General features: G+C 44.4%; 1 protein-coding gene across 3 annotated transcripts in view; it reads right to left on the reverse strand.

Moving 5' to 3' along the window:
• Positions 1-20,341: 20,341 nt before the first annotated feature.
• PLEKHM3 (pleckstrin homology domain containing M3) overlaps positions 20,342-26,779 on the reverse strand; it is an 84,500-nt gene continuing 78,062 nt past the window's right edge. For all 3 annotated transcript variants that reach the window (XM_081166505.1, XM_081166506.1, XM_081166507.1), the window contains one exon: positions 20,342-25,794. In XM_081166505.1, the coding sequence (XP_081022631.1) occupies positions 25,617-25,794 (178 nt within the window). In that variant the 3' untranslated portion in view covers positions 20,342-25,616. The remainder of the gene's footprint in view (positions 25,795-26,779) is intronic.

Here is a 26,779-nt window from a genome sequence, read left to right on the forward strand (position 1 = left end):
TATGGAAGACAGTCTTACTCGGCTAAGAGTGATCACCGAAGAAGAAGGAAGCAGCAGCTCAGAACCAATCTGCATGCCTTCCTTCTAGGACAGATGGAGCTCTTTGGCCCACTGTCCAATGCACCTTCTACAAAGCAGCTCAGCACCAAATCCTCCGGCTTCCGAAACAGATTTTTAAAATAAAAAAATTCCTTCCTGTAGCACCTTAAAGACCAACTAAGTTAGTTCTTGGTATAAGCTTTCGTGTGCATGCACACTTCTTCAGATACACACTTATTCAGATTTTTTTAAAAACGTCCCTAACAAAAACCCCACACAGGGCACACCCTGATGCAAAAGCACAATTGCCAAGACAGGCCTGCTTGCCATAATCTGTACAGAACCGCGTTACTAACATGTTTTTTTTAAAAAATAAAACACACACGAAACAAAGCAAAACAAAGTGCCAGTCCTAATTCACCTCCAGAGTGTAAACAGCTTGAGAAAGGCTTAATGTTACATCAGTCTGATTTTTATAAACATGCTGTCTATTATGCTGGGAGGTTGGCTTAAAGCAGCCTGAATGGGAGAGAAGGAACACATCAAGTTAGTGAAGTGGAAAGGTTAAGGTACTGTATAACCTATTAACCTTTCAACATGTGCCTTTGTCCTTCCCAGTCTGCTCCAAGAAACTTAACTCTTTCCCTCTTGCCCACCACTTCCGCTCTCCAACAGTTGAGTTGTCACTTGCCCTAGATAGAAATGATTCTGGTTTTCGCTTGCTCACACATGCCGGTCTACTCCAACCCAGCTGCCCATTGGAAGGAGTGTTCCTCTACTTATTTATCTTTCACGCAGTAACATGCGTTTGTTTAACAGCCCATATTGTTCCTCCAGCTCAGAACAGATAACATTTCATTTCACTTCTGTTAATGGCAGATGCCCTGCAGATGCTGTCGGGCTCCGACTCCCATCAGGCTCATCTAGCAGGGCCAATGCTCAGGATGATGGGACTTGTAGTCCAACAACGTCTGGCTGGAGCAATGTTGGCTATTTCTGAGATCACCTCACCAAAACCTTGTAACTCCCCACCTCTCCAACACCCTCCCCAAAAATAGTAAAATACAGTGGTGCATCGGGTTAAGTACTTAATTCGTTCCGGAGGTCCATTCTTAACCTGAAACTGTTCTTAACCTGAAGCACCACTTTAGCTAATGGGGCCTCCTGCTGCTGCTGCGCCGCCGGAGCACAATTTCTGTTCTTATCCTGAAGCAAAGTTCTTAAACTGAAGCACTGTTTCTGGGTTAGCGGAGTCTGTAACCTGAAGCGTATGTAACCCAAGGTACCACTGTATGCAAACCCAAGGTACCACTGTATGCAAAATAAGTGCCAGGGGGTCACATTTCAAATTTTGAGACAGGGTTGGAGGCACCAGTCAAAAAATAGCTGCCATGGGGTGGGGCATAACAAAATTAGAGAGACAACTACCCCCATGCTTACCATGAGAAGTCAGGTATGTCCTGCTGGTCCTGATTGTGGAGATAACACAATATTGATTACACACACACACACACACACACACACACACACACACACACACACTTATGTTGTCTAATGACAACAGTCCTAGGAAAAATGGTCACCTCACACACAGTTGAATTTCACAGAGAAGGTACCTGCACATTTTGCCCCACAATTCTCTTCCTAGGAGGGTTTGAGACTTACTTAAAAAAACAAAATAATTAAAGCTCAATATCTGGGGCACCTGTGAAAGCCTTTGCAGGCACCCGCAGGTGACCCCTGCCTTTTACAGTAGCAGTAACTGGTGATAGCATAATCATCTTAGCATGCTAAGTGGGACAAGAAACTGTTATCTCTATTTAGACCAAATGAATAGAATCAAACATCAGTACTAGATTTAATTCACCTGATACACCCTGAAGTCTCCCTTTGAAATCTCCTTGGCAAATGATCATTCATTCATAATTTAGAACACTTCTATATCCACAGACGCTACTATTCTTCATCAGGGGAGGGTCAAAGGGAGATTAACCTCACTATGATTGTTAAACAGCCAGGAGTCAGAAATCCTTGTGAATCTTCAGCAAATCTCCCAGTTGATTTAGAAAACTAAGCCACACTTCAGGAAAGACAAAGGAATGAACAAGGGGGTGAGGGAAAGTGTGTGTGGTGACATTTCTCAACTCCTGCCACAGTTAATATTTTACACACACACACACACACACCCTAAGACAAGGACACAGCCATTGTTGGGTGGGGCCGAAATGAGCAAGGGCTTATCCCAGCTGAAACCCACAATCTGTTTTCAGTGACATGGAAACTGCTTACTTTGTTTGTTTGTTTGGGTATTTGGTATGTATAGTACTTCTTAACAGGAACTTTGTTTTATCAGATGTAGAGAGTGTTCTTGCTGGGCATCTATCATGCTTGCTTAGTTTAGATTCCTGCCTTGCACGGGGGTTGGACTAGACCAGGGGTCTGCAACCCGCGGCTCCGGAGCCGCATGTGGCTCTTTTACACTTTTGCCGCGGCTCTGGGGCGGATACTAGCGAGGGGAGGAGGTGCATTGTGCGCCCCGACACTCCCCACTGTGGCAGGCGCTGTACTGGCTATGACGTCGCATGGGGGTGGTGCGTGCGTTAGTCACGCACCATCCCGGCGTCACCTTCCCGCCCACCCACCTGCTACATTGAAAGGGGGCATGTACGCTGGTCACTGTTTTGAAGGGGAGTGAAGAACACACACACAAAAAGGTAACTTGTTAAGTTAATGTTTATTTCTATGAGGAGGAGTAATTCTGAGGGGTCAAACAAAGAAATAATAAAAAAGTGACAAAAAAGTTATTTTTATAATGACGAGTTTTGCGGCTCCCAGTTTTTTTTCCTTCGGAAACGGGTCCAAGTAGCTCTTTTCGTCTTAAAGGTTGCAGACCCCTGGTCTAGGTGACTCTCAGGGTCCCTTCCAACTCTACAGTTCTACGATTCTATAATCTTAAAAAGATTTTCTTAAGGTAGAGCCTGGGTAGCAGTTGCTGTTCCTTCACCTTTTATATAAATAAGATTTCTTAGTTTTACGTGCATTGTCTGTTTTTCCCCAGTTGTGTTTTCTACAGATCAGTTCCATTGGTTGTGAGACGTTAGTGTTACAAACAATGTTATGTTAGGAAGAAAAGGGGGAAAGAGGGGGAAGGGGGAATGGTGAGTGGGGTGGGGTCGGGTGGCAATGCTTCAATTCTTCTTCTTAGTGTAGGTGTGGGATTTTTGTGTCACTGTCGCTTGTGCGGGTTCTCTTTCCTATTTGCTTGTATTCCTTTGGTGGTGAGAGAGGTTGGAGGTGGCCCAGGGTGTGGTTGGTTGTCTTTGGTTGGCTGTAGTGAAATTTGTTTTTGTGTGTGAATGGGGTGTGTGTGTGTGTGTGTGTGTGTGTGTGTGTGTTTGGACCAGGTTGGCCAGCTTGATTCGAATGCTGTTGGCGGGTTCTTGTCGTTGTCCTGTTGGGCTGTGTATGTGATAAAGGGGAACCAAACCGGGGTGAAGGCATCTTCTTCTATTTATCCCTGTGTCAGTTAATAATAATAATAATAATAATAATAATAATAATAATAATAATAATTTATTATTTATACTCCGCCCATCTGGCTGGGTTTCCCCAGCCACTCTGGGCAGCTTCCAATATTAGGTTTTGACAATAAAAAAGTTTAGAAAAATAGAAGAAACGAAAAAGATACAAAGTTACAAAATACAAAAATACAGACATTAAACACAAAAAAGAAAGGGAAAAACACATATAATAAAAAGACAAAAATTCCCTCTTTCTTAATTTCTCCTCTTTAGTTAACTTATTTTCCTGACTTCCTCACGTCTCCCATTTTTGTATCCCTTTTAATAGTTGGTTCAGCAAATTCATGTCCTATTAGTCTATCTATTATTAGTCGGCTTCCAATAAAACACTAAAATACAATAACCTATTAAACATTAAAAGCTTACCTAAACAGGGCTGCCTTCAGATGTCTTCTAAAAGTTTGGTAGCTATTTTTCTCTTTGACATCTGGTGGGAGGGCGTTCCACAGGGTGGGTGCCACTACTAAGAAGGCCCTCTTTCTGGTTTCCTGTAGCTTGTTTTCTTGCAGTGAGGGAACCGCCAGAAGGCCCTTGGAGCTGGACCTCCGTGTCTGGGTAGAACGATGGGGGTGGAGACACTCTTTCAGTTTATTGGTTAGTTTTTCTAATAAGGCTGTTTCCCATACTATTTGGTACCATTGGTCTAGGCCACTGGTGGCCAAACTTGGCCTCCAGATGTTTTGGGACTACAATTCCCATAATCCCTGACCACTGATCCTGTTAGCTAGAGATGGTGGGAGTTGTAGTCCCAAAACAGCTGGAGGGCCAAGTTTGGCCATGCCTGGTCCATGCTTACTCCTGACAGGTCTCTCCAGTGTCTGGCTATGATGCTTCTGGCTGCTGAGAGCAGGTGGGTTATGAGCTCTTTGTGTTGTGAGTGGGCATTATTGTCTTGGAAGATGTTTAGTAGGGCCAGTTCTGGGGTGACTTCTAATACTTGCTTAGTTATTTTGCATATTTCATGTATGATGGAAACTGCTTACTTGAATACTCAATTGTTGCCAGGGAATGGCATGCAATTGGGCACCTCATAACAATCCTGTTATTTCTTTCTTCTTTGCTTCTCCTTTAGACTTATATCCTTGCCTTTCTGTTGGCAGTTAGCTCCAAGTGGCTAATGAAATTGGCATTCCACGAAACCGCGATGACAATTTAGCACCAAACCAATCCTACTGGAGAGTTTTCCTGCTGGACACTTGGAGAGCTGGATTGGGTACCTCAAATACCCACCTTGACTAATGCCATTTTTAGAGGCCTTTCAGTGGCAGCATGAGTAATGGAACATGGAAGGCTGTGATTTGCCTGTCACTCATAGAAGCTGGTGGTCTTCTATGAAAGCAATGAGGGAGAGCTGGCCCTCTTGGCTCTGGTTTTCCTTAGCTGTAGCCAGAGTGTGGCATCTCTGACCTGTGGGACTAATGAGGTCGCTTGGCCAAGCCATGCCCAGCTGCAGGACCAAAAGGCTTGCAGGCACTACTGGACAACTGATCAGTGGTCCCTGCAAAATCCTGGGCTTGCAGAGAGATATGCAGGGTTAAAAGAATGGAAATGGTTTATTGAATGTCTATAGACAAATGGTAAACAGATAAGGACATTGGCAGGATTATTGTAATAACCTGCAGTTTCATAAGAATATCTATTTAAAGTAGATGAATAAAAGAATAAGTTAATTTAGACTATGCAGGAAATGTAAAACAAATTTAAGGAAATGCAGAAAGAGAAGGAAGGAAGAAGTTTTGAAATATTAGAATAATTGTAAAACTATTGAAGTATATATAACTGAAAACAATTTATTTATTTTTTTAAAAAAAGAGATGTGCAGGGCATTTTGAAGTCCAGACAACCAGCTGATTATATGGCCTTCAAAGCGCAGCACCAGGCTGTATGCAAGCATCAACAATTGGATGATCAATTTGATTATTTGGTGTGTGATTTTCTAATTGGCCAAGCAATTGCAAACATTTCATAAATAAACAAATTCCATTTGAAGCTTTATTGAAGTCAATTTATCTTGCATGTTCACATTTAATACACAAATCAGATGAGTGGCTTTTGCTTCTTTTATCTATTAAATTATTATTTATTAAATTTATATACTGCTCTTCATCCAAGTACTACAGTTCCCTTTGCTTAATTTCCTTGCATTTTTGGCTGCCTGATTTGTATTTCATAGCATGGTTGGGGTGGGTGGGTGTGAACCAGATTTTTATTCTCATATATTTTTTGACCCAGTGAATCAGCAGCATTGACTCTCACTGTGCCTAGAATCAAGCCCTTTCCCCTTCCTTTGCTGTCACTTGAAACATCCATGTGTGCTTCAAGGAGGGGCTTTTTAAAGACATCTGCCCACCCACCCCTAATCCCCACCTCCGTCAGGATACTATAAGCTGTCTGAGCCTTAAGGAAGCCAATTCTCTGCTTCCATTTTCCTTGGGGAAAAAGAAAGACGCCCTCAACATTCCACATCTCAACTGACTTTAACATTCCATAGGTCCTTGAAGTCATTAAGCACAAGCTCTTCTGGGACCATTTATTTGAGGGCACCCCCCCACAAAAAATGTGTTTTTCATTACAAAGTTAGTAAGGTTCTTCTGTGCACCCTAAGTACTCAGAAACCACAACCTTATTTTGTGATGGGACTATTTTCACTTCCAAATTGATAGGCACCAGATTACCCAAATCTGAAATTAGAAGGAATTGTGAGGCTGCAGATTCTTACACTGTCACACTGGGGAGTTCAGGCTAGAATTGTTCCATCAGCAGCACCGACACCCTCAGATAGCTGTCTGGTAGTGATGTTTGGAGCACAACTTCGGCGGCATGTTCCTCTGTGTTTCCATCGGTGTTCTCCTGCCACCATAAACAATAAAACGAAGTATTTGTATACTGCTCCCTGCACGTACAAGCACTACACAAATATTGTTTCTGTAATCCTTACAATGCCTGTGTAAGGAAGATCGGTGTCATCACTCCCCTGCTGGAGACAAAGAACCGAGGCTTAGAGATTGTGGCTTTCTTAAGGCCACCTGGTAAGTTCATGGGAACGGCAAAAAATAATAATAATCAGCCAGAAACGTTCTGGTTTTTATTCGTATGGTTTTGATTATTAATTGCATTTGCAATTAATTATTCAAGAAAATGTCTGAAGGCAACGTAAAAAAAAAAAGATGCCAAAAGAAAGCCAGATAGGTAAAACTAAAAGCTGAAAAAGGAAAGGAGAAACAGGGAGGACAAGTTCAACATACTTAGTCACTGTGCTGCGCTTTAAGAAAGAGCTGTCCTTAAAATACTAATAAAAAGGATGGACATTGCTGGAGTGTGTGGTAGCTGTTCTTCACATGAACAGCTTGAGATGTGAATAAGGTCTCTTGCTTTATTTCAGCATCGTCAACTCTTTGGAGAGCCGTCAGAAGACAGACAGAGGATTGTCCTCCATTTGAGGGAGTCCTCTGTTGGAAGGGCTGCCTGGTCTAAGTCCATCTTAAAGATAAAGACCCCTAAGAAGGGAATGCAAAGACTTAACCACAGCAGGCAGGTCACCTGTGCACAGGTGTATGGTACTGAATATATTTCTAAGTTGGTATCCATTTAAATGAGCAATTGCAAATTTTGTCCATTTTATCCCCAGGTGATGCTTTTCCCTTTTTCCTGGAAAGTTGTCACCCGGAATTTGAACCACCCTTCAGGTTGCGCCAGGAAGATACCCATCCATCTGCCTGCATGTGTGAATCAGACCTAATAATCTTCCTTAGTACTTTATCCTCAACTGATTTAACTCTCCCACCCCTCCCATAGCAGCAGCCTCTGCAGGGACCAGAAAGTAAGTGCAGAGCCTAATTAATGCCCCAAACTGTTGCTATATCTAAAGCAAGCACACACACTGAAGGTAAAGGTAAAGGGACCCCTGACCATTAGGTCCAGTCGTGGCCGACTCTGGGGTTGCGGCACTCATCTCGCTTTACTGGCCGAGGGAGCCGGCGTACAGCTTCCAGGTCATGTGGCCAGCATGACTAAGCCGCTTCTGGTGAACCAGTGCAGCGCACGGAAACGCAGTTTACCTTCCCACCAGAGCGGTACCTATTTATCTACTTGCACTTTGACGTGCTTTTGAACTGCTAGGTTGGCAGGAGCAGGGACCGAGCAACGGGAGCTCAGCCCGTCACGGGGATTCGAACCACCAACCTTCTGATTGGCAAGTCCTAGGCTCTGTGGTTTAACCCACAGCGCCACCCGCGTCAGCACACACACTACTGCACCTTTATTCAGCAATTCATCAGATAACTTGGAGAAAGGAGCAAAAATGCTTCCTCCAGTAAACATGTTCTGCTAGCAATTGAACTGAGTTTATATCTGCATTTTCCAGGACGATTCACATTTCCATATGATGAAACTGAACATGAATATGTTGCTAGAAAAACCAGAAAAAACCAGTGCTTCATGTAATATGAGATAATCCAGCGCAGCAAATTTTAATCAAAATCTGAGATGTGGTAGTTTGTTTTTTTAAAAAATAATAATTAGTGGACACCTGCCATGGAACAACGCCACTGAAGAAGGTAACCCTGGTTACCCAGGCTTTGTTGCTCTTTGTGAAGGTGCCCCCATAACAGTTCAAGCGTCAGGGTCCCCAAAATGTAGGTCTGCCACAGCCAGGATGGTTTCAGATTGGAGGGGGGACTGCGTGTTGTGATTCCTGCAATGCAAGGGGTTGAACTAGATCACCCTGGGGTCCCTTCCAGCGTCTATAATTCATTACTCTCACCACCCCAGCTTTCATACCCTCCAACATTTCTCTGATGAAAATAGGGACGTCCCAATCCATAAGGATAATTTTTACTATTTATACCCCACATATCTTACTGGCTTGCCCTCGCAGCCAACATATATAAAAAACATAATAAAACATTAAACTCTTTTTTTTTATTTTTAACTTCCCTATACAGGATTGCCTTCAGATGGCTTGGGGGTTGGATAACTCCACATCCTCCAACGTTTATCCAATGAAAATAGGGACGTCCTAAGGGAAAGCGGGATATTCCAGGATCAAATCAGAAACCAGGACGGCTTCTCTAAATCAGGAATGTCCCAGGAAAATAGGGACACTTGGATAGGGTTACCAGATGTCCTTGTTTCCCGGGGACAGTCCCCAGATTTGCGAATAAGTCCCCAGACAAATTCCATCCCCGGGATGTCCCTGAATTTCATCTAATGTCCCCGGGAAATGCAGCAGCGGCAGTCTCAGCAGCCCGGAGGAGTTGGCTCTGGCTGGCTTCAGGAGCTGCTGGGAAGTCCCCATGTGATGGTGGTGCAGGGGCTTGAAGATGCAGCTTCCGGGCTGCCTCCACCTTCCCTGACCCCAGCAACTAAGCTGTGAAGGGAGGCTTCACGCTGCCTATCAGAGCTTGCGTGCAAGCAGGAGGGGGCAGGGATCTCTCAGTTAGGCAACAGGAAGCCTCCCTTCCCAGCTGAAGGATCTCCTGCTTGCATGCAAGTAGGAATGGGATTGGGGCTGCTCCGATGGGAAGGGAGGCATTGCGCTGCCTGAGAGATCCCCGCCCCCTCCTGCTTGCACGCAAGTAGGAGTTGGGATGGGGCTGTTCCGAAAGAGAGTGTGAAGCCTCACTTCCCAGCTGAGGGATCTCCACCCCTCCTGCTTGCACGCAAGTAGGAATGGGATTGGGGCTGCTCCGATGGGAAGGGAGGCATTGCGCTGCCTGAGCCTCACCGCCACTCTCGGCCCTCCTTCTCCGCCTTCCATGCCTGACCCACCGCACACCACTTCCCCACCACCACCACCAAATAACCAACAACTCAGGGGCTGCCCAGGCTCATGGAGAAAGGAGGTAGAGGCCTCGGAGGAAGGGGAAATGTGGCGGTTGAGGTCAAGGCGGTGGCCGCCTCTCTGCCACCGCCATCGCTGTAGCATCAACGTCCCGAACGTGTAGTAATTAATTAATTAATTGAAGTGTCCCCAGATTCATTGAAAAAAATCTGGTAACTTTATACTTGGGGGGGCCTGTGCTTTGCACCCCCCTTGAGTATCTTTGCTTGGAGGGAAATGTTCCTGAACTCTGATAGCGCTTCTCACTACCTGGGATGGAGGGTCGAGAGGGGTGTGTGAATGTGTGTGCAAACTAGCCTGGTGTCCAAAGTTCACGTTTGTTGCCTCGCCCCACTTTTCCCTCTGCCCCCCCCCCCCAAGGCACGTGGCTCCTGGAAAACTTTCCAAAAAGAAATGTGGTCCTCAGACTGGAAGAGGTTCTCCACCTGCACTGCAGTCACTGATTTACTCCCAAACTACCGTGGTGTTTTGTAGACGGTAAGCAAGCTCTTTGTTTTCTGCCTTCAGCCTTTGCAGTCTGAATCTCCCCTTCTATACTTTTGGACTGTCAGATGTGACTTATTGCAAAATGTCAGGGCTGTACATGTGAGCACAAGCGTGTTTGGTTAAGCATTGCTTTTCTAAAACAGTAAAGTGACGTCCCGTTTGAGAAACAGCCGTGATGAATGATTTTAGGTCAAGGAAAGTCATTTAGTATTTGTTGTGTAAATATCTATCTATTATGGACTATGAGTCTGTGAATTATGCAAGCGCATGTGAAATAACTTTCTCCCTTCCCTCTCATTTATTCAACAGAATATAAATGGGTCCTTCAAATCAATTAGGGCCCTTTGTATTAGAAGCTATTGTGTACTTAAAAACATTTTTTAAAAATGGGAGCATGCATTATTTACTTAAAATAAGCTGATATTCAAGAGTTGTGTTAGCACAGATGCCTTTTAGGATTGTGGCTAGACAGCTTAAATCTGTTAGGCTGCATCCAGCCAAGAAATACTCCAAGTAGACCTGTTGGAATAGATAGCTTTAAGTTAGCTATCTTCAATGGGCTTCCTCAGAGTATGATTTAATCATATGTGTTATAACCATCAACTCATAAGTAGTCTTTTTTTGCCTTGATTCCTTGTACAGATAGCTGCTTAAGGCAGTGTTTCCCAACCTTTTTTGGGCAAAGGCACACTTGTTTGATGAAAAAAACCTCGAGGCACACCACCATTACAGCCCCGTGACGTCAGCGCGCAGCGTCACACCGGGAGGGACGCACGAAAGTGTAAGTTTCAATTTTTTCCCCTCCCCCTTGCCAGGGAACCTCCAAGCTTTGGGGGTGGGGGGGGGAGGAGGCAGCAAAGCGAGGCAGGAAGGAGAGCGCGGCTTGGCTGGGTGAGCTTTGGCAGGGGCAGGGAATGAGAGCCGCGAGGCGGGCGCTGCGGACGGAGCCGCTGCCCGCCGAGCTCACAGGCAGCCAGGCAGGCAGACGGCGAGAGCCCCGCGCTGGGCGGCCTCTCCTCGCCGCCGCCGCCCCGCCTCTCGCCAGCCGACTCGCCCGCCTCCCTCCAGGCAACATCTCGCGGCACACCAGGCAACATCTCGCGGCACACTAGTGTGCCGCGGAACAGTGGTTGGGAAACACTGGCTTAAGGCACTCTCTTCATAGGCACTGGACTGGAGACTAGCGCTGATGCCTTTTCATGGCTTGTGGCTTGCCTGGGCAGGCAAGTCTAGTTAGGTCCTCCAGGCCTTCCCAATTGGCTTGCGAGGCTATTTTGACCAGCCCACACCCACCAAAAGCCCTACATCTGAGGTCATATATGATGTCCAGCAAAAGTACAGCTGGACCGAAGGAGACCTGCAGACCTCATCACCTGCCAAGCCCTGTGCAAGGTGCTTTGACTGTCAGCTGGTTGCTGGGACTTGCAAAGTGCCGCGGGTGACATTTTGTAAGTCCTGATGATCAGCTGGTTGCCTGTGCAAAAGCGGGCCACCTGACACTATTGGGGTGCCAGGTGACTAACACGTGTGAGGCCCTGCCCATCTGTCTAACTTGGCCTTGCAAGGGGGAAGGAGATTGGATCTGGCCTGCTTTAGGAGTTGGAAGGTAGTCAATAAAGAAGACAGGAGTCCTGAATTTTGGGCATTGGCTGCCTGTGTGTTGTTTACTTATGGAGGAGTTGATGTGGCCGAAACCCTATCCCTGTGTGTTTGCCTAATTAATAATAATAATGTTATTATTTATACCCTGCCCACCTGGCTGGGTCTCCTGAGCCACTCTGAGCGGCTTCCAGCACATATTGTTGTTGTTGTTGTGGTTTAGTCGTGTCCGACTCTTCGTGACCCCATGGACCAGAGCACGCCAGGCACTCCTGTCTTCCACTGCCTCCCACAGTTTGGTCAAACTCATGCTGGTAGCTTCGAGAACACTCTCCAACCATCTCGTCCTCTGTCGTCCCCTTCTCCTTGTGCCCTCCATCTTTCCCAACATCAGGGTCTTTTCCAGGAAGTCTTCTCTTCTCATGAGGTGGCCAAAGTATTGGAGCCTCAGCTTCAGGATCTGTCCTTCCAGTGAGCACTCAGGGCTGATTTCCTTCAGAATCTTCTTGCAGTCCATGGGACTCTCAAGAGTCTCCTCCAGCACCATAATTCAAAAGCATCAATTCTTCAGCGATCAGCCTTCTTGATGGTCCAGCTTTCACTTCCATACATCACTACTGGGAAAACCATGGCTTTTACTATACGGACTTTTGTTGGCAAGGTGATGTCTCTACTTTTTAAGCACATATAGAAACATAATAAAATGCCAAACATGAAAACCTTCCCAATACAGGGCTGCCTTCAGATGTCTTCTAAAAGTTGTGTAGTTCTTTATCTCTGTAAGGAGGGAGCCACTGCTGAGAAGGCCCTCTGCCTGGTTCCCTCTTAACTTCACTTCTCACAGTGAGGGTACTCCATCTATTCAATTTGCATTATTGTAAATAAAAAGATTACAAATAAGCCTCCATGTCCCCAGAAAACTTTCTTTGCAAGGGACATAGGCTGCCCTAGAACTTCCTACCACTCAGGGAAGTGGGAAGCATAAAAAACTACTAGGAGTAGCCAACTACGTTTAACTGAGAGTAGTTCCATTGATATGAATGAACATGGCTAAGCTAAGTCCATTCATGCAAATGGGTTTCCTCTGAGTAAAAGCATGCTTTACGCTTTTCTAGAGAGCCAGTGTGGTGTAGTGGTTAAGAGCGATAGACTCGTAATCTGGGGAACTGGGTTCGCGTCTCCACTCCTCCACATGCAGCTGCTGGGTGACCTTGGGCCAGTCACACTTCTCTGAAGTCTCTCAGCCTCACTCACCTCACAGAGTGTTTGTTGTGGGGCAGGAAGGGAAAGGAGATTGTTAGCCACTTTGAGACTCCTTCGGGTAGTGATAAAGTGGAATATCAAATCCAAACTCTTCTCTTCTTCTGTATGATCAAGACTAATGTGTATTTTCACTAAATGACAATGATTATTATATAATGTAAAGTTCCTACTGGCCTTCAGCTTTACTTTTGACAAGGCGGGCTGATGCGGAAGAAACAACGAAATCTCTCTGCCCCAAACAATCCAACCTCCAAAGTGCCTTCACCTGGCAGGCTGCTTGTTCTGCAAAGACAGGCTTGCAATGATCATCTTATCTTGGGCTTATCAAGAATGGGAGGAGGTACATGGCTACCCCAAGGGGGCAGGGTTGGCCCTGCCATGAGCCAAGGCGAACGCTTTGCTTCAGGTGGAGTGAGGCCCACCTGCTGCCACCTGTCTCCTAAATGAAAAGGTGACTAGAAGACTTTCTCTTGCACCTGAAAGGAGCTCTGCACTGGCAGAGAGAGGCAAGTTCAACATTAATCCAAGATCAAGGCTGGCAGCGGCTGCCATCATTTCAGATCTCACCCCAGAGCCTCCCTCTCTGGGGATGGACAGAGAGAAAGAAGCATTTTAGGGCGAGCTGAAGCAAAGCACTGTGTGGAGCCCCACCGACTTCAGCGGGTGAGAGCTGCGCTCGTGCTGCTCAACTCCCCCCCACCCCTTAAATCAAAGGGCCCTAAAAGTGTCCAGAAGTTTTGGCTGAACACTGAGTCGCCAATGTAGCCTTGCAAAACGTGCTGACACATTGACTGCTGTCATAATAATAATAATAAGAAGAAGAATATTTGTGGGGGGAGAGATGGGGACCTTTTAAAGATTCCCGAAACAAGAAAAACATTGACTCCCCAAAATCGGACCCCCGGATGTCACAACCATGCCAAAATCTCCACTTGCGTAATTGGCCCCAAGATTTCGGAGAGAATAAAATCCAATTTACCTGTCAAAAAAGTAGGTCTGAATAGGTCGCGGCCAAATGGGCCCCGGGAATGGAGTGCCACTGGCTGCCTCCAAGCCCCCGTTTCGCTTCTTTTCACTCTCCTCTCCGCAGGCCGCCCTTTTCTCGCAGAGCAGAGAGAGGAGGAAAAGTTGGAACAATCTGCTAAAGAGGCACAATGTTCTTTGCACAGTTAGTCCACTAATTACTATTAAGCTCTAGTTCTCTTTTGTGTTCCAATGGGGAGCCTTCAATGAGATGCTACCTCTTGGGCCTTTCATGGGGCTGGCCTGCCCCTTGAATAGCAGACTTCTCCCCCACGTCTTTTCCCATATTAGTTGTCCCCCCTCCCCTCATTCTTCCCTCCCCTCCTTCGCCCCCATTTTCTTCAGATGCCTCTTTCCGCCCCCCCCCCACCTTCTTTACTTTTCCTCTCTTTTTTTGTCCATGTTGTGTAAGGCCCTAAATGAATCTTGACTGCCCCCACGGCCGACTGGAGACGCACAAAAGCGTCCCGTTCCCCCAGCTACAGCGCCATTATGCGCCCTAACAATGTACTAATTGGCAGTGACAATCGTGCTGTTGGGGGAGGAAGGGATTGTAAGGGGGGGGCTTGGTTCTTTTCTAATCAGCAAGCCCACTAAATAATAAAAAATAAGATAAAATAAAGAAAGGAAGGAAGGAAGGGGAGAGAGAGGCAGAGAAAGGTATGGGCTGGAGGGAGAGCAACACTTTGCAAGACACGAGGTTATTTTGTTTGGGTCAGGCAGAAAAAGAATTAAATCATTTTGGTAGGGGGGTAACGTGAATCAAGGGGTGGTGGTAACGACACATAAATCGACATTCTCTCCTTTCTGCATGGGGGTGTTATTCTGCCAGGAAAACTTGAGGAGAAGGTGGCGGCGCAGGCAGGTGTAAAAGGAGCGAATGCTTCGCGAATGATTCCCACACGAACCTTTTGGCACAGATCTGTTTTCCCTACAGGAACGTGTTTGGGGAAGAAGTAACCTGTAAATGCGTTTCCCGCACCTCAGGACCAGCATCTCAATTCCCATTCCGTTCACTTGAGGTGCTTCCAGCCGGTTGTGATATTGTGGGTCAGATTCAATAGCGCACCAGCGAGCTCTGGTTGTGCAATTCAAGTGGATTTTTGCGTTCTCGCACCATAAAACCACATCTTCCCTCCCCCCCCCACACCTGGTGGCTTTAATTAGAAAGATGCAAGTGTCTGCTTAACATGACAATTAACACCCCATGTTGTCGATACACTTCTTTTTATGCCTCTTAGCAAAACATATCACTCAACTCTGCCAACTCTGGAACCCCAAAGGCTTATGAGGACACAGTGACTGCAGTTCTGGATGGGCAGTGAATATGCATTCATATCCATATTGTGAATTTGCTGGATGCCATTTCTTGTGATGTGTGGCTTGTTGCGCATGACAGGAGCAAGGTAATGTCTGATATCTGCTTATTCCTTATTGCCGATGCTGCCTTGAGCCACAGGTAGATTTAACCCAACACTCGCTCCTTCTTTGACTGACGGGGCTTCTCTTGCTACCAGTGCTTGGAACCGAACTTGAGATATTATGCATGCCAAACACATGATCTTCCACTGAGCTCTAGGGACCTCTCCAAAGACTTTAAGTATCAAAAACTTGGTGGCATTTACTTTTTGTAAAAAAATAGCACCTATTCACAACATGTTGTTGAAAAGTACATCGCAAAATGATTAAGCTTTGTAATACACCAGCCATTGCCTGCCTGAGGCCTTCCAGGTGTGTTGGGCTATAACTCTTTAGTCGTAGTCAAAAACATATGGAGGGTACTAGGTTGTTGAAGGCTGTATCATAGGAAGACTTGGAAATTCTACTGTGCTGACTTTTTTTTAAAAGGCATGCTAGCAATAAGAGGTCGTCCTATTCCAAATATTCCACAATGGGGATTCAGAGGCAAAGGGAGTGCATAATATTACCTGCGCAAGATCCCACCCTACTCTCCGTGGCAGAGAAAGTTAATGGAAATAACCCAGATAATTATATTTTATGAATCTACCAAGACTCTGGCCTCATTCAAGAGTTGCAGGGAGCAACGCATTGAATGTTCTCTGTATGCAAATAATGATCTGGTACAGGGAAACATGTTTTCACCAAGTATCAGGACTGATTGAAAACTTTGCCCAGTTCCCACCTTTACAAGACCAGTTCCCAGGTTGCCCTTTGTCCTTGGATCCCATAGCAGCCGCAGCAGAATCTGTAATCACCAGATCACACAAATTATGCCAGACGTGTCTGTAGTTGGGAAATTACAGAGATATGTGTTCTGATCTAATCTGAAGACACATCTGGTAAATGCCATATAATAAAGTTTTGATGTAAAGCTGGGAATATACCGTACATAAAAACAGCAATGTAGGCAATGTTGCCTTATTACTTCTGTCACCCAGCTGTGAAAAGACTGCTGTGAACCACTTCTTTTTGCCATAAAGGTAAAGGTAAAGGGATCCCTGACCATTAGGTCCAGTCGTGACCGACTCTGGGGTTGGCCAAGGGAGCCAGCGTTTGTCCGCAGACAGCTTCCGGGTCATGTGGCCAGCATGACTAAGCCGCTTCTGGCGGACCAGAGCAGTGCATGGAAATGCCGTTTATCTTCCCACCAGAGTGGTACCTATTTATCTACTTTCACTTTGACGTGCTTTCAAACTGTTAGGTTGGCAGGAGCAGGGACCGAGCAACGGGACTCACCCCGACACGGGGATTCGAACCGCCAACCTTCTGATCGGCAAGTCCTAGGCTCTGTGGTTTAACCCACAGCGCCACCCGCATCTTTTTGCCATACACCTGCGTAAAATTTTGGACCTTGTACTACGATGCTTTCTAAAACCTTGTCCTTCCTTAAATGCTTTTTCCCATTTGCCTTGTGCCCCCTTCAGGTCCTAGGAGCCTTCATAAGGGCTTGGTGGCTATTTTAACCTGACCTGTTGGTAAGCTGTATGCTCACTTACGATAAATGTTCATGTATCCAAAATTAACGGTTAAATGTTGATTGTTACTATTTTAGTATTATCTTGTTGTGATGTTTTATTACATATTATTGTATTACTGTCTTTAGACACCAATTTCTGCGTGAACCACTTTGAGCCCAGATTTACTTCTAGAAAATGTGGTATATAAATAGACTATAAATTCCAGCTGGGAAAGCATGAATTCGGGGCAGCTGTGTGGCAAGCAATTCGAAATGTGACAATGGTAGGTGGGGAAAGGGATTTGTGCCCCCCCTTCTCCTGTCCCATGTGCCCCACTGGAAGTGGCTTTCCCTGACTCAAGGAATGTTGCATTCATCTTCATGAGGTGTCTAGTTTGGCTTTGAGATTTCGTTTTCTGCATTTTTCCTTTTTTTAGCAACATGATTCATGCAAAATTGACCATATTCTATTCAGCAAAACAAACAGTGGCCCCCCCTTTTAATATAATTTTTTGGATGCAAAAAACTTATTCAAATTACATAAGCATCTACATGTCCACAAGCATATATGTTTCGAATCAGTTCCACTTGCTACTTTGCCTCCCAACAGATCCATGAACTCGAAATCATAGTAGGTGTTCTAGAGCCGTACACAAATAGTTTTAGTTTTCAGTTGCATGTAAACCAGGAAGTGACTTCTGAAAAGCATGTGCTTTCTGCCAAAAAATAATAACTCAAGATAATACAATCTCCAGGGATAGAATTGCCGGGAATGGCAGCCTGTCAGTTCTCTTCGGGCAACTCCCAAGGAGGGCATTAAGTTACTGCTTTGCTCTGTTGTTTGTTCCATTATTGGGAACCAGAGGCAATGTGTTGTTGATCAGAGATGTTTAGCTGTAGAGGTGTCTGGGGTGCTCGTTTGGCCAGGTGGGGTGGAGGACTGGGCAGCTATGGGGGAAGGGAGGAGCCACAGTAAGACGCAGTACAGCAGCAGCAGCAGCAGCAGCAACAACTTTTGCCAGGACTCCTTGCTGGGCAGAACCCACCCAGCGGGAAATGCAAGTGACTGGATGGGTTCACCTGTTTAGATGAATTCATCTCATCTTTTTTGTAAGTCACCTAAGCTGGAGGCTATCGCTGCATGCAATGAGTACTGCAAGTTAATTACACGTATGGAGAAGTTCTGACAAATCAGTTACGCCTGCTCAAAAATGTTTCTCCAAGCCTAATTCTTGTTATGAAGATGAGAAGCAAAGAGTTGCAACAAAGGCCAGGTACAGCAAGCGAAGAGGAATCACCCCATGAGTATCGCACATGGCTTTTTTGTTGTTGTTCTATGAACAGGTTGCTTTTCAGAGAGGCTTGTTTCCTTGTTGAGAAGTATTCTCTCGATGCTGGCTATGGTACAGCGTGTGAAATATTGAATTATTTTTAATACGCTATCTTTCCCCTCTCGTGGCAAGAGGCAGGTGTCTTAACGTTATTTTAAAAATTGCAAGCCTTTTCGCCTTCCTTGTAAACAGCTAGGCTCTAAAATATACAGCTATTCTTGAACCACCTGTCTAAACAGTAACTTTAAAATGTGTTTTTTCAAAAACATGCAAAATCAGCATTTTGGGAGGCCTCTCTGAAGGAGGAAGTTCCATAAGGTCAAGGCCAAGGCTTTACCCTTGCAGTCATTATTTGCTACATGCAGTGGTCAGATCTGAAGCAAGGTTGCCGCAGAAGATTTCAATGATCAGGGTTTTTCTGGTCCACTTACACTCAAGAGGTCGTGCAGAGACAACCAATACATGCCATTCTGCAGGGCAAGACTGATCTTTTCTCGAGAGAGGCATGCCGTCTCCTCTTCTCCATGTTATGGAGAACAACAAGCCCCCCGTTTCTGTACCTTCTGGCTGCACACACCGCTCTGCTTTGTGCCTTGATTTTGTCCAAGGGGTATTTTGTACAAGTAGTTAAAGCAAAAGGATGGCATACCCTGGTCCTCTCTAGATATTGTGGGATGCCAGCTCCCAGATCTGGGAGGGTACCAGGATAGTCACCTCTCAGTTACAGCAGCACTGGGAATAGAAAGCAACAATATGCCGCTTTGCCCATGTGTTCAAGCTTGCATTGGAGAGATTCCTTGGTTCTTGTTTCTTGCAATGGGTTTTCCCCGCATAGTTTGAATGCACAGCATCTGTAAGTTGTACTTCCATGGAAAGCCTTCCCCCGTGGAAAGGCTTGGGAGAGACAGGTTAGATGCCAGTGGAATAATCCATGGCAAGAACTCACATCTGTGGCACTGTGGCTTTGCAGAAAGAGGTGAATTCCTCCCTCCCAGCCCAGTCAGTGCAAAACTGGGCATTTGGCAAATCCTTTAAGCCTCTGACAAACCTCAGCTGCTGCAAACAATGGATTCGTTTAATGCCAACTGTAATGGGATTTTTATTAGGAACCAGAACAAAACCAGGACTTCCTTTCACAGTAGGCTCAATCAACACTCATCAGGTGGTAGGAATTTTTAACTGTACTGAGTACCAACTTGGGTTGCCTATGAACAAACTGCAAAAACAACCATTTCAATGTCAGCTGCCCCTCTTCTCCACCGTTCACCAGGTCTCTTGCTAATCATTCCCAAAGTGAAACCTGACATTAAGAAGCCTATAAATCCACCTCTTCCATGGTCAAGTGGTGGATCAACTAGATGCCAGGAAAAGGAAATATTAAAAACACGATAAAACACCAAACATTCAAAACTTCCCTAAACAGGGCTGCCTTCAGATGTCTTCTAAAAGTCAGATAGTTGTTTATTTCCTTTTATATCTCTGATGGGAGGGCGTTCCACAGGGTGGGCACCACTACCGAGAAGGCCCTCTGCCTGGTTCCCTGTAGCTTCACTTCTCACAGTGAGGGAACCACCAGAAGGCCCTCGGAGGAGGACCTCAGTGTCCGGGCAGAACAATGGGGGTGGAAACACTCCTTCAGGTATAAGCTACCTGTCGTCTTAACAGTGAAAAAGGATGGGGGAAGCTTCTGCTTCTCTCGACAATGGGCGTTCTTGCTGTGTGCAGCCTCCATTAGCTATTGGATGGAGCCAGAGTGTAGTCGCATCCTGCTCTCCAAACCCCAGGCAACTGGCAGTTGTGGGACCAAGTTTTGGTGTGTTTTTTTCTGGTAGAGGGCAATGAAAAGCAAGTTCTCTGCATTTGCTTCTTCTCTGGCTGATGGGCAAGGCCAATATATTTGTATCACAATGAATTTCTAGATTGTCGACAGTGCATTTATTCATGCCACAGGAGGGAAAGCAAAAATGAGTCCAGCAATTGGTTGCAATTCGCTGAACTGACAAGAGGAGCAGAGGCAGCCCAAGACATTTTGTAGCCTGAGGATAAGTCAAAATGGCACCACCCTCTCCATGATAGTATGCATGAGCCAGCCCAAAGTTAAAGCACGTTGAAACCCCACTGACTTCATTGGGAAAGCTAAGCAGGCACAATAACCTCACTCATTAAAGTCAACGGGACTTCAAAGAACTAAATTTCATGCTCGCTGTTTAAGAAGCACCTTGCACTTTAAATGCTTTCAATAAAGACTATTGTGAAGATACCCATTTTATATTGAACTGTTTATTGAGTGTTGCCTTTTGTACAGTAGGGGTCAGTCGCCCTCAGAAATGTGTTATGGACCACTTAGGCTTACCTGGGAACAAGTGCCTTTGAACTCAAGGGATCTGCCTCAGAGTAGAGGAGGTTAGGACTGCAGTGTAAGAGATCAAACCCAGATACATTATCAACACATAATCTAACTCATTTGAGTGGAACTAATAATATAACATGTATTTTTCATAAATTAAGCACACTGACATGATAGCAAATAATTTAAAACATAACAATACAAAACAATACATGTAATCGACAAAGGTGTTGGCTCCATTGCAGTTTTCCAAAAAAAACATGTTTAACACACTTACAACAAAGTAAACTTAAAAATAGCAAACCATCTCCAGAAATAAACAAGCAACTGTCAAGTTTGGATTACCAGCTATAAAATAATGCTTGGTTGTATTTCCCTCACTCAAACTTGGGAGCAAAAGGTTTGCATTTTCCAGGTTTGTAGGTAAAACGGCTGAATGTTAAGTAAAGGTTAGAAGCAGGGGATGGACTTAGATCCCTGAAACACTACAAAAGTACATTTCAGTACAGCTTCTCCTCATACCGGAACTGGGTTGTTTTAACAGGGCACAATTTTAGAGCAGCTTATTTCTTCCAAAGCAAATGAAATCACTTTTATTAGAAGATTTGGACTGCCAATCTGACCAACCAGTGAATTATTATAGCATGTGAGGTTAAGTTAATTAGATACATCCATTCCATTTGCTGATTCTCTGCTTTTATTGACTATTCAGTTAATCGTTGGCTGCTAGAAGAACAAATTATTTAGCTATTTGGGCTGGATTAGCCAACAACCCATTTAACTGGATAATTCACAAACATGCTAAGATCAAATAAAGTTAAATAATACTAACAATCTATAACTGCAATGCCTCTAGAGTAAAAGCAGCTTTATTATTCTAAGACACAGAGAAATTCACGGACTGTGTGGAATAGTGACATGGATCATTTGGAATTAAGCTTTTCAAAAAAAACAACCACAACACCACCCAATGTGTTATAGAGTAGGGTGGGGAATTGTGTTAGTGAAAAGGCTGTTGAGCTAACTATAAACTGATTAACAGCTTCATAAATAATATCAGCAAAAAGCTGGATGAATTCAGAGCATTCATCAGAGGGGCAAGCAGCAACTTGCAGGACAGGAAAAGGGAGACAATTCAACTGATTTCTTCTTTTTTAACATTTGGTTACCATTTATAAGTGTTAATCAAGACATGACATGAATGTTGCTTACCCCTGCTTTAGATAGGGAGGGGAGCAACCGTACAAATGTTACTGGACTACATCACCCCAAATCATGGATGTCTGAGGGCCACGGATTGCTCCCTCCTGCTTTAGATATTGACATTTTTTGTACATTGCAACAATTTTAGAAATTGCTATTTCAATTATCAGTGTTACCAGCACACCTATAAAGGTTTGTTGATATTTACTGCAATTCAATTGACTCAAATAATAATGAAATACACTGATAATTAAATCCATACAGAAATGGTCATATTCAGGGTTAGTCACCTGATTGTTTTTAAAAACACATATTTTGTTAATCCATGATATCCTTCATCTACCCATGCAATCTAATGCCCTTCTTTTCTTAAGAGTAACCAGCTAAATTCAAATACCCTGGGCGGGATTCAACATTGTGCTCAAGCTACCAAAGATGTTGACTTGTTATTCATAGGGGTTGACACTGGCTTCAAAATTACCCTCTTTTCTGTGAGCCAATAATTTGCCAATGTCTCAAATTGGCTCATAGCTACTCTAAGGGAAGAAAAAAGAAAGAAAGAAAGAAAGAAAGAAAGAAAGAAAGAAAGAAAGAAAGAAAGAAAGAAAGAAAGAGCTTACATAAAAAGTAGGAAGAGATGTTTCCTAAAGGCTGTTAGAATGTGTTTTAAGGAAACCAGTAATTTGAAATAACTCCTTTCCCTCGCAGCATGGAAGTCAATGGGTCTCAACACTGAAACTCAATAAACTCAACACGACTTGGCACTTTCTCATGCAGAGACTCAGAAAGAAGAGCAACTGTCTATGGCTTGGAAACACATGGCTACAGAATCTGAAAATTCCTGCTGACAAAGCAGGAATTTAAGAACAGCAGATTTGTGTTGCACCTTTTTATATTAAGCGCTCAAGCATCCCTCGCTGCCCTATTCTATTCTGCCATTGCAACCCATGTGACAGTGGAGACTGCTGCTCAGCTCCCAGCTTCCAAGGGAAAGACGAGGCATCCCATAGTATTGTGCTGCAAACACAAGAAACAAAATTCTGTTCTCTGCCATGTGGACAGGACACCTCCAGCATATAAGTCCCCCAAGGACAGACCACTACTATCAGTAACAAGCCATAGGCAGTGTGAAATGTGACACATGCCACATGCCTATTCACTTTGGTTAATCTTTCCAAGTAGCATCAACAGTTAGCAATTCAATGTTAGGTTAGAGCCTTTGGAGCTGTTGACGGTGCCACAGTCAAGAATTTACCTGGTGTGTGCTATTTCCTTCTACAAATGGCTGCTATTTCCTTCCTTTCCTTCCAACAACATTATATTGTTTTCAGATGTGCCCCCCCCCCCCCCATTCTCAGGTTACGGTAGATTCTCAGGTTACATATTTCAAGCAGGGGACAATTCTCACGTATCACACCTGTATCTGAATACATTTGCAGAGCTCTTAAATAAATGAGTAAAAACATTACTAATGGACACCATTTTACAGGTGTGTCCAGGAGCAAGTTTCACAGGATAACATGTTTGTACATGTGCACATATGTACTTACAGGAGTGACTTACAGAAAAGTAATGTGGACAGCAGCTCTAAGATCCTGCCATTCTTTTCTCTAAAGCTTTTAGCTACAGAAACACCCTATATCCCTACCCCTGCTATTTCTTATGTAACCAGCCTTCCCACACCTCTCATTTATAAAATTCCCATTTCAGACAGAAGTTTTTAATTTCCTGTTTAAAAGGCACGTTAAGGTTTGGTTTACTCAGTATCCTCCACTTTAAATATATTTGTTGCCTTAAATCTGTAATCTATAAGATACCGGATTAACCTAGTACTCTCCAGATGTTTCAGACTAGAACTCCCCAAACACCTGACCACTGAGCCTGATGGGACCTGTGGTCTAAAATTCCCGGAGAGTGCCATAGGGAAGGATGCATTAACAGGTAGGTATAAATACAACTATGCATTATTTTCACAGAACAATGCACTTCCTACAATTTAGTAACCACATTGGCATCAATATATACGCACTGGAGGAAGAACAGGAAATATGGAGAAACTAACTGCACTGAATAATAAAAGATCTCAGAGACTGTGAGCATTTGGACCTAATAATTAACAACCTAAGGTTTACTGCTGTTCGCTACAGGAACAAGCCCAGGGAAGCCTCAGGCTGCTACCTTTGATTAATCTCAGTTTAGTGTTGACGCCCAAACCCTAAACTATGGTTAAGCTTAACTGGTTTACTGAAACAGGTTGGCAGCATCAACCAAGATGCGAAGTTGGCTTGTTTCACTAAACCATCGTTCAAACCAACAAAGGCCAAACTGAAGTTATCCAAAAGGGGAAGCTTCCAATCTCCTCCGTGAGTACGAAGCACATGAGCCTGAGATTCTCCTAAGCATGTTGCTCAAATGATAAACCATAAACCTCTGAACACAGCCTCAAAGTGGCTAAAAGCAAAGAAACAAAATCAGGCTCAGAGGAAACATTTATGAGTGCCAGTAAATTCTGCTACCTTTTTCTGACTCTCTGCCTTCAATGTACAGACTCAGTAAGAATGAAGGCTGGAATTCTCCATTCACTGATCTGGCTGGGAAAGCTTACATAAGCTACCAGTAGGTGAATCTAGGTGCACAAGACTGGTCTGGATAAGGGCAAAATAAACGCAGCATTCGCAAACTTCATTTGACATATCATTTGACCAGATACACAGAACAGGGAGGATTAATGGGCCTCACTCCAAAGACAGATGAGTAAGTGGGCAAAATGTTATGTATTACTAGGATCCCATGGGTAAAAGTCGTGTACTAAACCCTCAGGCAAAAGACAAGGAAGCACGTTCCAATCTCTATCATAAGACACATGGAAAGTGCATCGCTATTCACAGTATGCTGTGTGCACAGTGAGTGTGGATGCACACCTGACAATCTGCAGCCACCATGTGCCGTGTTCTGTACATGCACTTCCTTAGGCAGAATTAGAAACTGCACAAGTCCCAATTTCTCAGCCAAGGTGTTCCAAGATGTGCCTCCTCCTCACTGCGCTGAAGCAATTGTCCCCAGCAATTGCTCAGGCTGCTATTCCGAGTCCCCATATCAAGTGCAGCCAAAAGGATAGAGCAGCAGAGAGAGAGACGAAGCAGACCCCGGCCCTGCGAAACCCTCAGCTCACCATTTCAAAGTGTATGAAGGTGGAGAAAGGTGCTTAGAAAAAGTGGTCAACTTCCAAAGCAGCAGCAAAGCAGTGTGTATATTGTTTAACATCAAAATAGATGCGTTTTGGTGTTTAATCGTGCTACATGTGAGAAAAACCACAGGGATTTGCATTGTTGACTTAGTAGGAGATTGGAATGTTGTGCAGATGTAAAGCTGTGCATGTTCTACAACCATGAGCTGCTGTTCCAGTAGTCAAGAATAGTAACGCAGGAACTAAACAGCATTTAGCACTTGGTTCATATAGCGTACAAGGATTGCTATTCTAGTCATCTAGATGTGGATCTATAATTGAGTTTACTTTTGAGAGGTGGGAGAGGAATGTAGTCTTAAGGACGGTTTACTAAAACATCCTTCTAAGCTGGAAAAGACCCCACAAATACATCTCATAGGCCCCCTGTGCAAAGTACTCTGGGGCCTTTAAGTTCCAGTGCCACATTTGCTATTTCTGCAAAATAGTTCACTTGGAAACGTAATAATAAATAATGCACACAATATTTCTATTTCTAACAATAAATGCAAAGAGAATAGGAAATATTTCAAGTAAACTACATTTGGCTTTAGACCACCTGGTTGACCTAGACTTCATGAATACGTTCTGCCTTCAACCTTCTTAGCAACATTGACCCTTGCTATTCAATAACCGAAAAGGTGAATATTAGCCAATCTTTCTGCAGGAAAGGATTCTGCCTGGCAGTGGAACGTTGCCTTGTAAGCATTCATTCTACAGTAGGAAAGGGATCTCTGCAGGTTGCCAGCTTCCTCCTTTGAGTCAAGTGTTCTGATAGGACAGTTCAAACATGTTGCAGGCCTCTTCCAGGCTTTCGTCCATGTTGAGTCTTCTCCAGAAAGACTTCTGCTTCATCTGAAGCTCCCTTCGCACACACCTGGGGCATGGCACCGACTTCACCTTGCACTCTGAATGGAAGACGGCACCACAGCTGTCACATCTGTGTGAACAAAATCAGGTATTTGTATATTAATATGTAGGTTCCTAGCTTCTCTTCCCCACCCCACTATGCAGAGGAAAGAAGTTCTGTGCTAAGACTGTTCCTATGCTGGCTGTATTCTGACCTCTGAAAGCCAGCCACACCAAGAAACGCTCAGAGGATTCTCAGCCATCGTTGAGTCCCAGTGAGAAGGTGTCTTATAGCGTCGGAACATTGAGTTACACTATGGCAGTGGTTTAGCGAGGCAGTTAGGGCACAATGCTATGTGCAGTTAATGAAGTCACTGGGATTTAAGCAGCCTGACCGGATGCAGGGTTGCAGCTGTTAGTATTTGCTTTAATCTCAAAATCTCTGGAAGATTTTTACAAGCTTAATTACTTAAGCATGTTACCCATTCTTTACTGGATTGGAGCACCTGCAGGTAACACAAGTGGGAGCCAAGATGACAGCCAAAGAAAACAGTTGTGCCTTTAGAAATTTTAAATCATCCACATCTGACACTAATGCTGACTTTATCAAGCTAATTCCCCTTTCGTTAGTGATTTACAATTCCTTGGGAAATGCTGGAGACCAATGATTGATGAGAGTGTCATTTTGCATTCATTCGTGGCCTCTCCCTTTTCCCTCTTTTGATCACTCTTCTCAGTCAACTGGAGAATGTAAACGCTTATCAGGAATTTCTGTCGAAATGGACGCCGGCAGGATTATGGAAGAGTGAAACACACCTGCCGTTGCTACCCAGATGCATTAAATCATGGGGCGGGGAGGGACAAGAGAAGATTGATGATTTCAAAATTAAGAGCAAATACATCATTCAAACCATTTGAAAAAGTTGCAAAACACAAAAAACCCCACCCACCACCCAAAACTTCTGTATGATCAATAATCAACTTGTTCCTTGATAAAAGGGAACAGATGATTACAAGCAGGAGGACAGGGAAAAGCAGACATGAATGACACTCTTCATGGGCTTTGCTCAAAATCC

Source organism: Podarcis bocagei (assembly GCF_964188305.1).
Source record: "Podarcis bocagei genome assembly, chromosome: 1".
In the NCBI taxonomy this organism is placed as follows: Eukaryota; Metazoa; Chordata; class Lepidosauria; order Squamata; family Lacertidae; genus Podarcis; species Podarcis bocagei.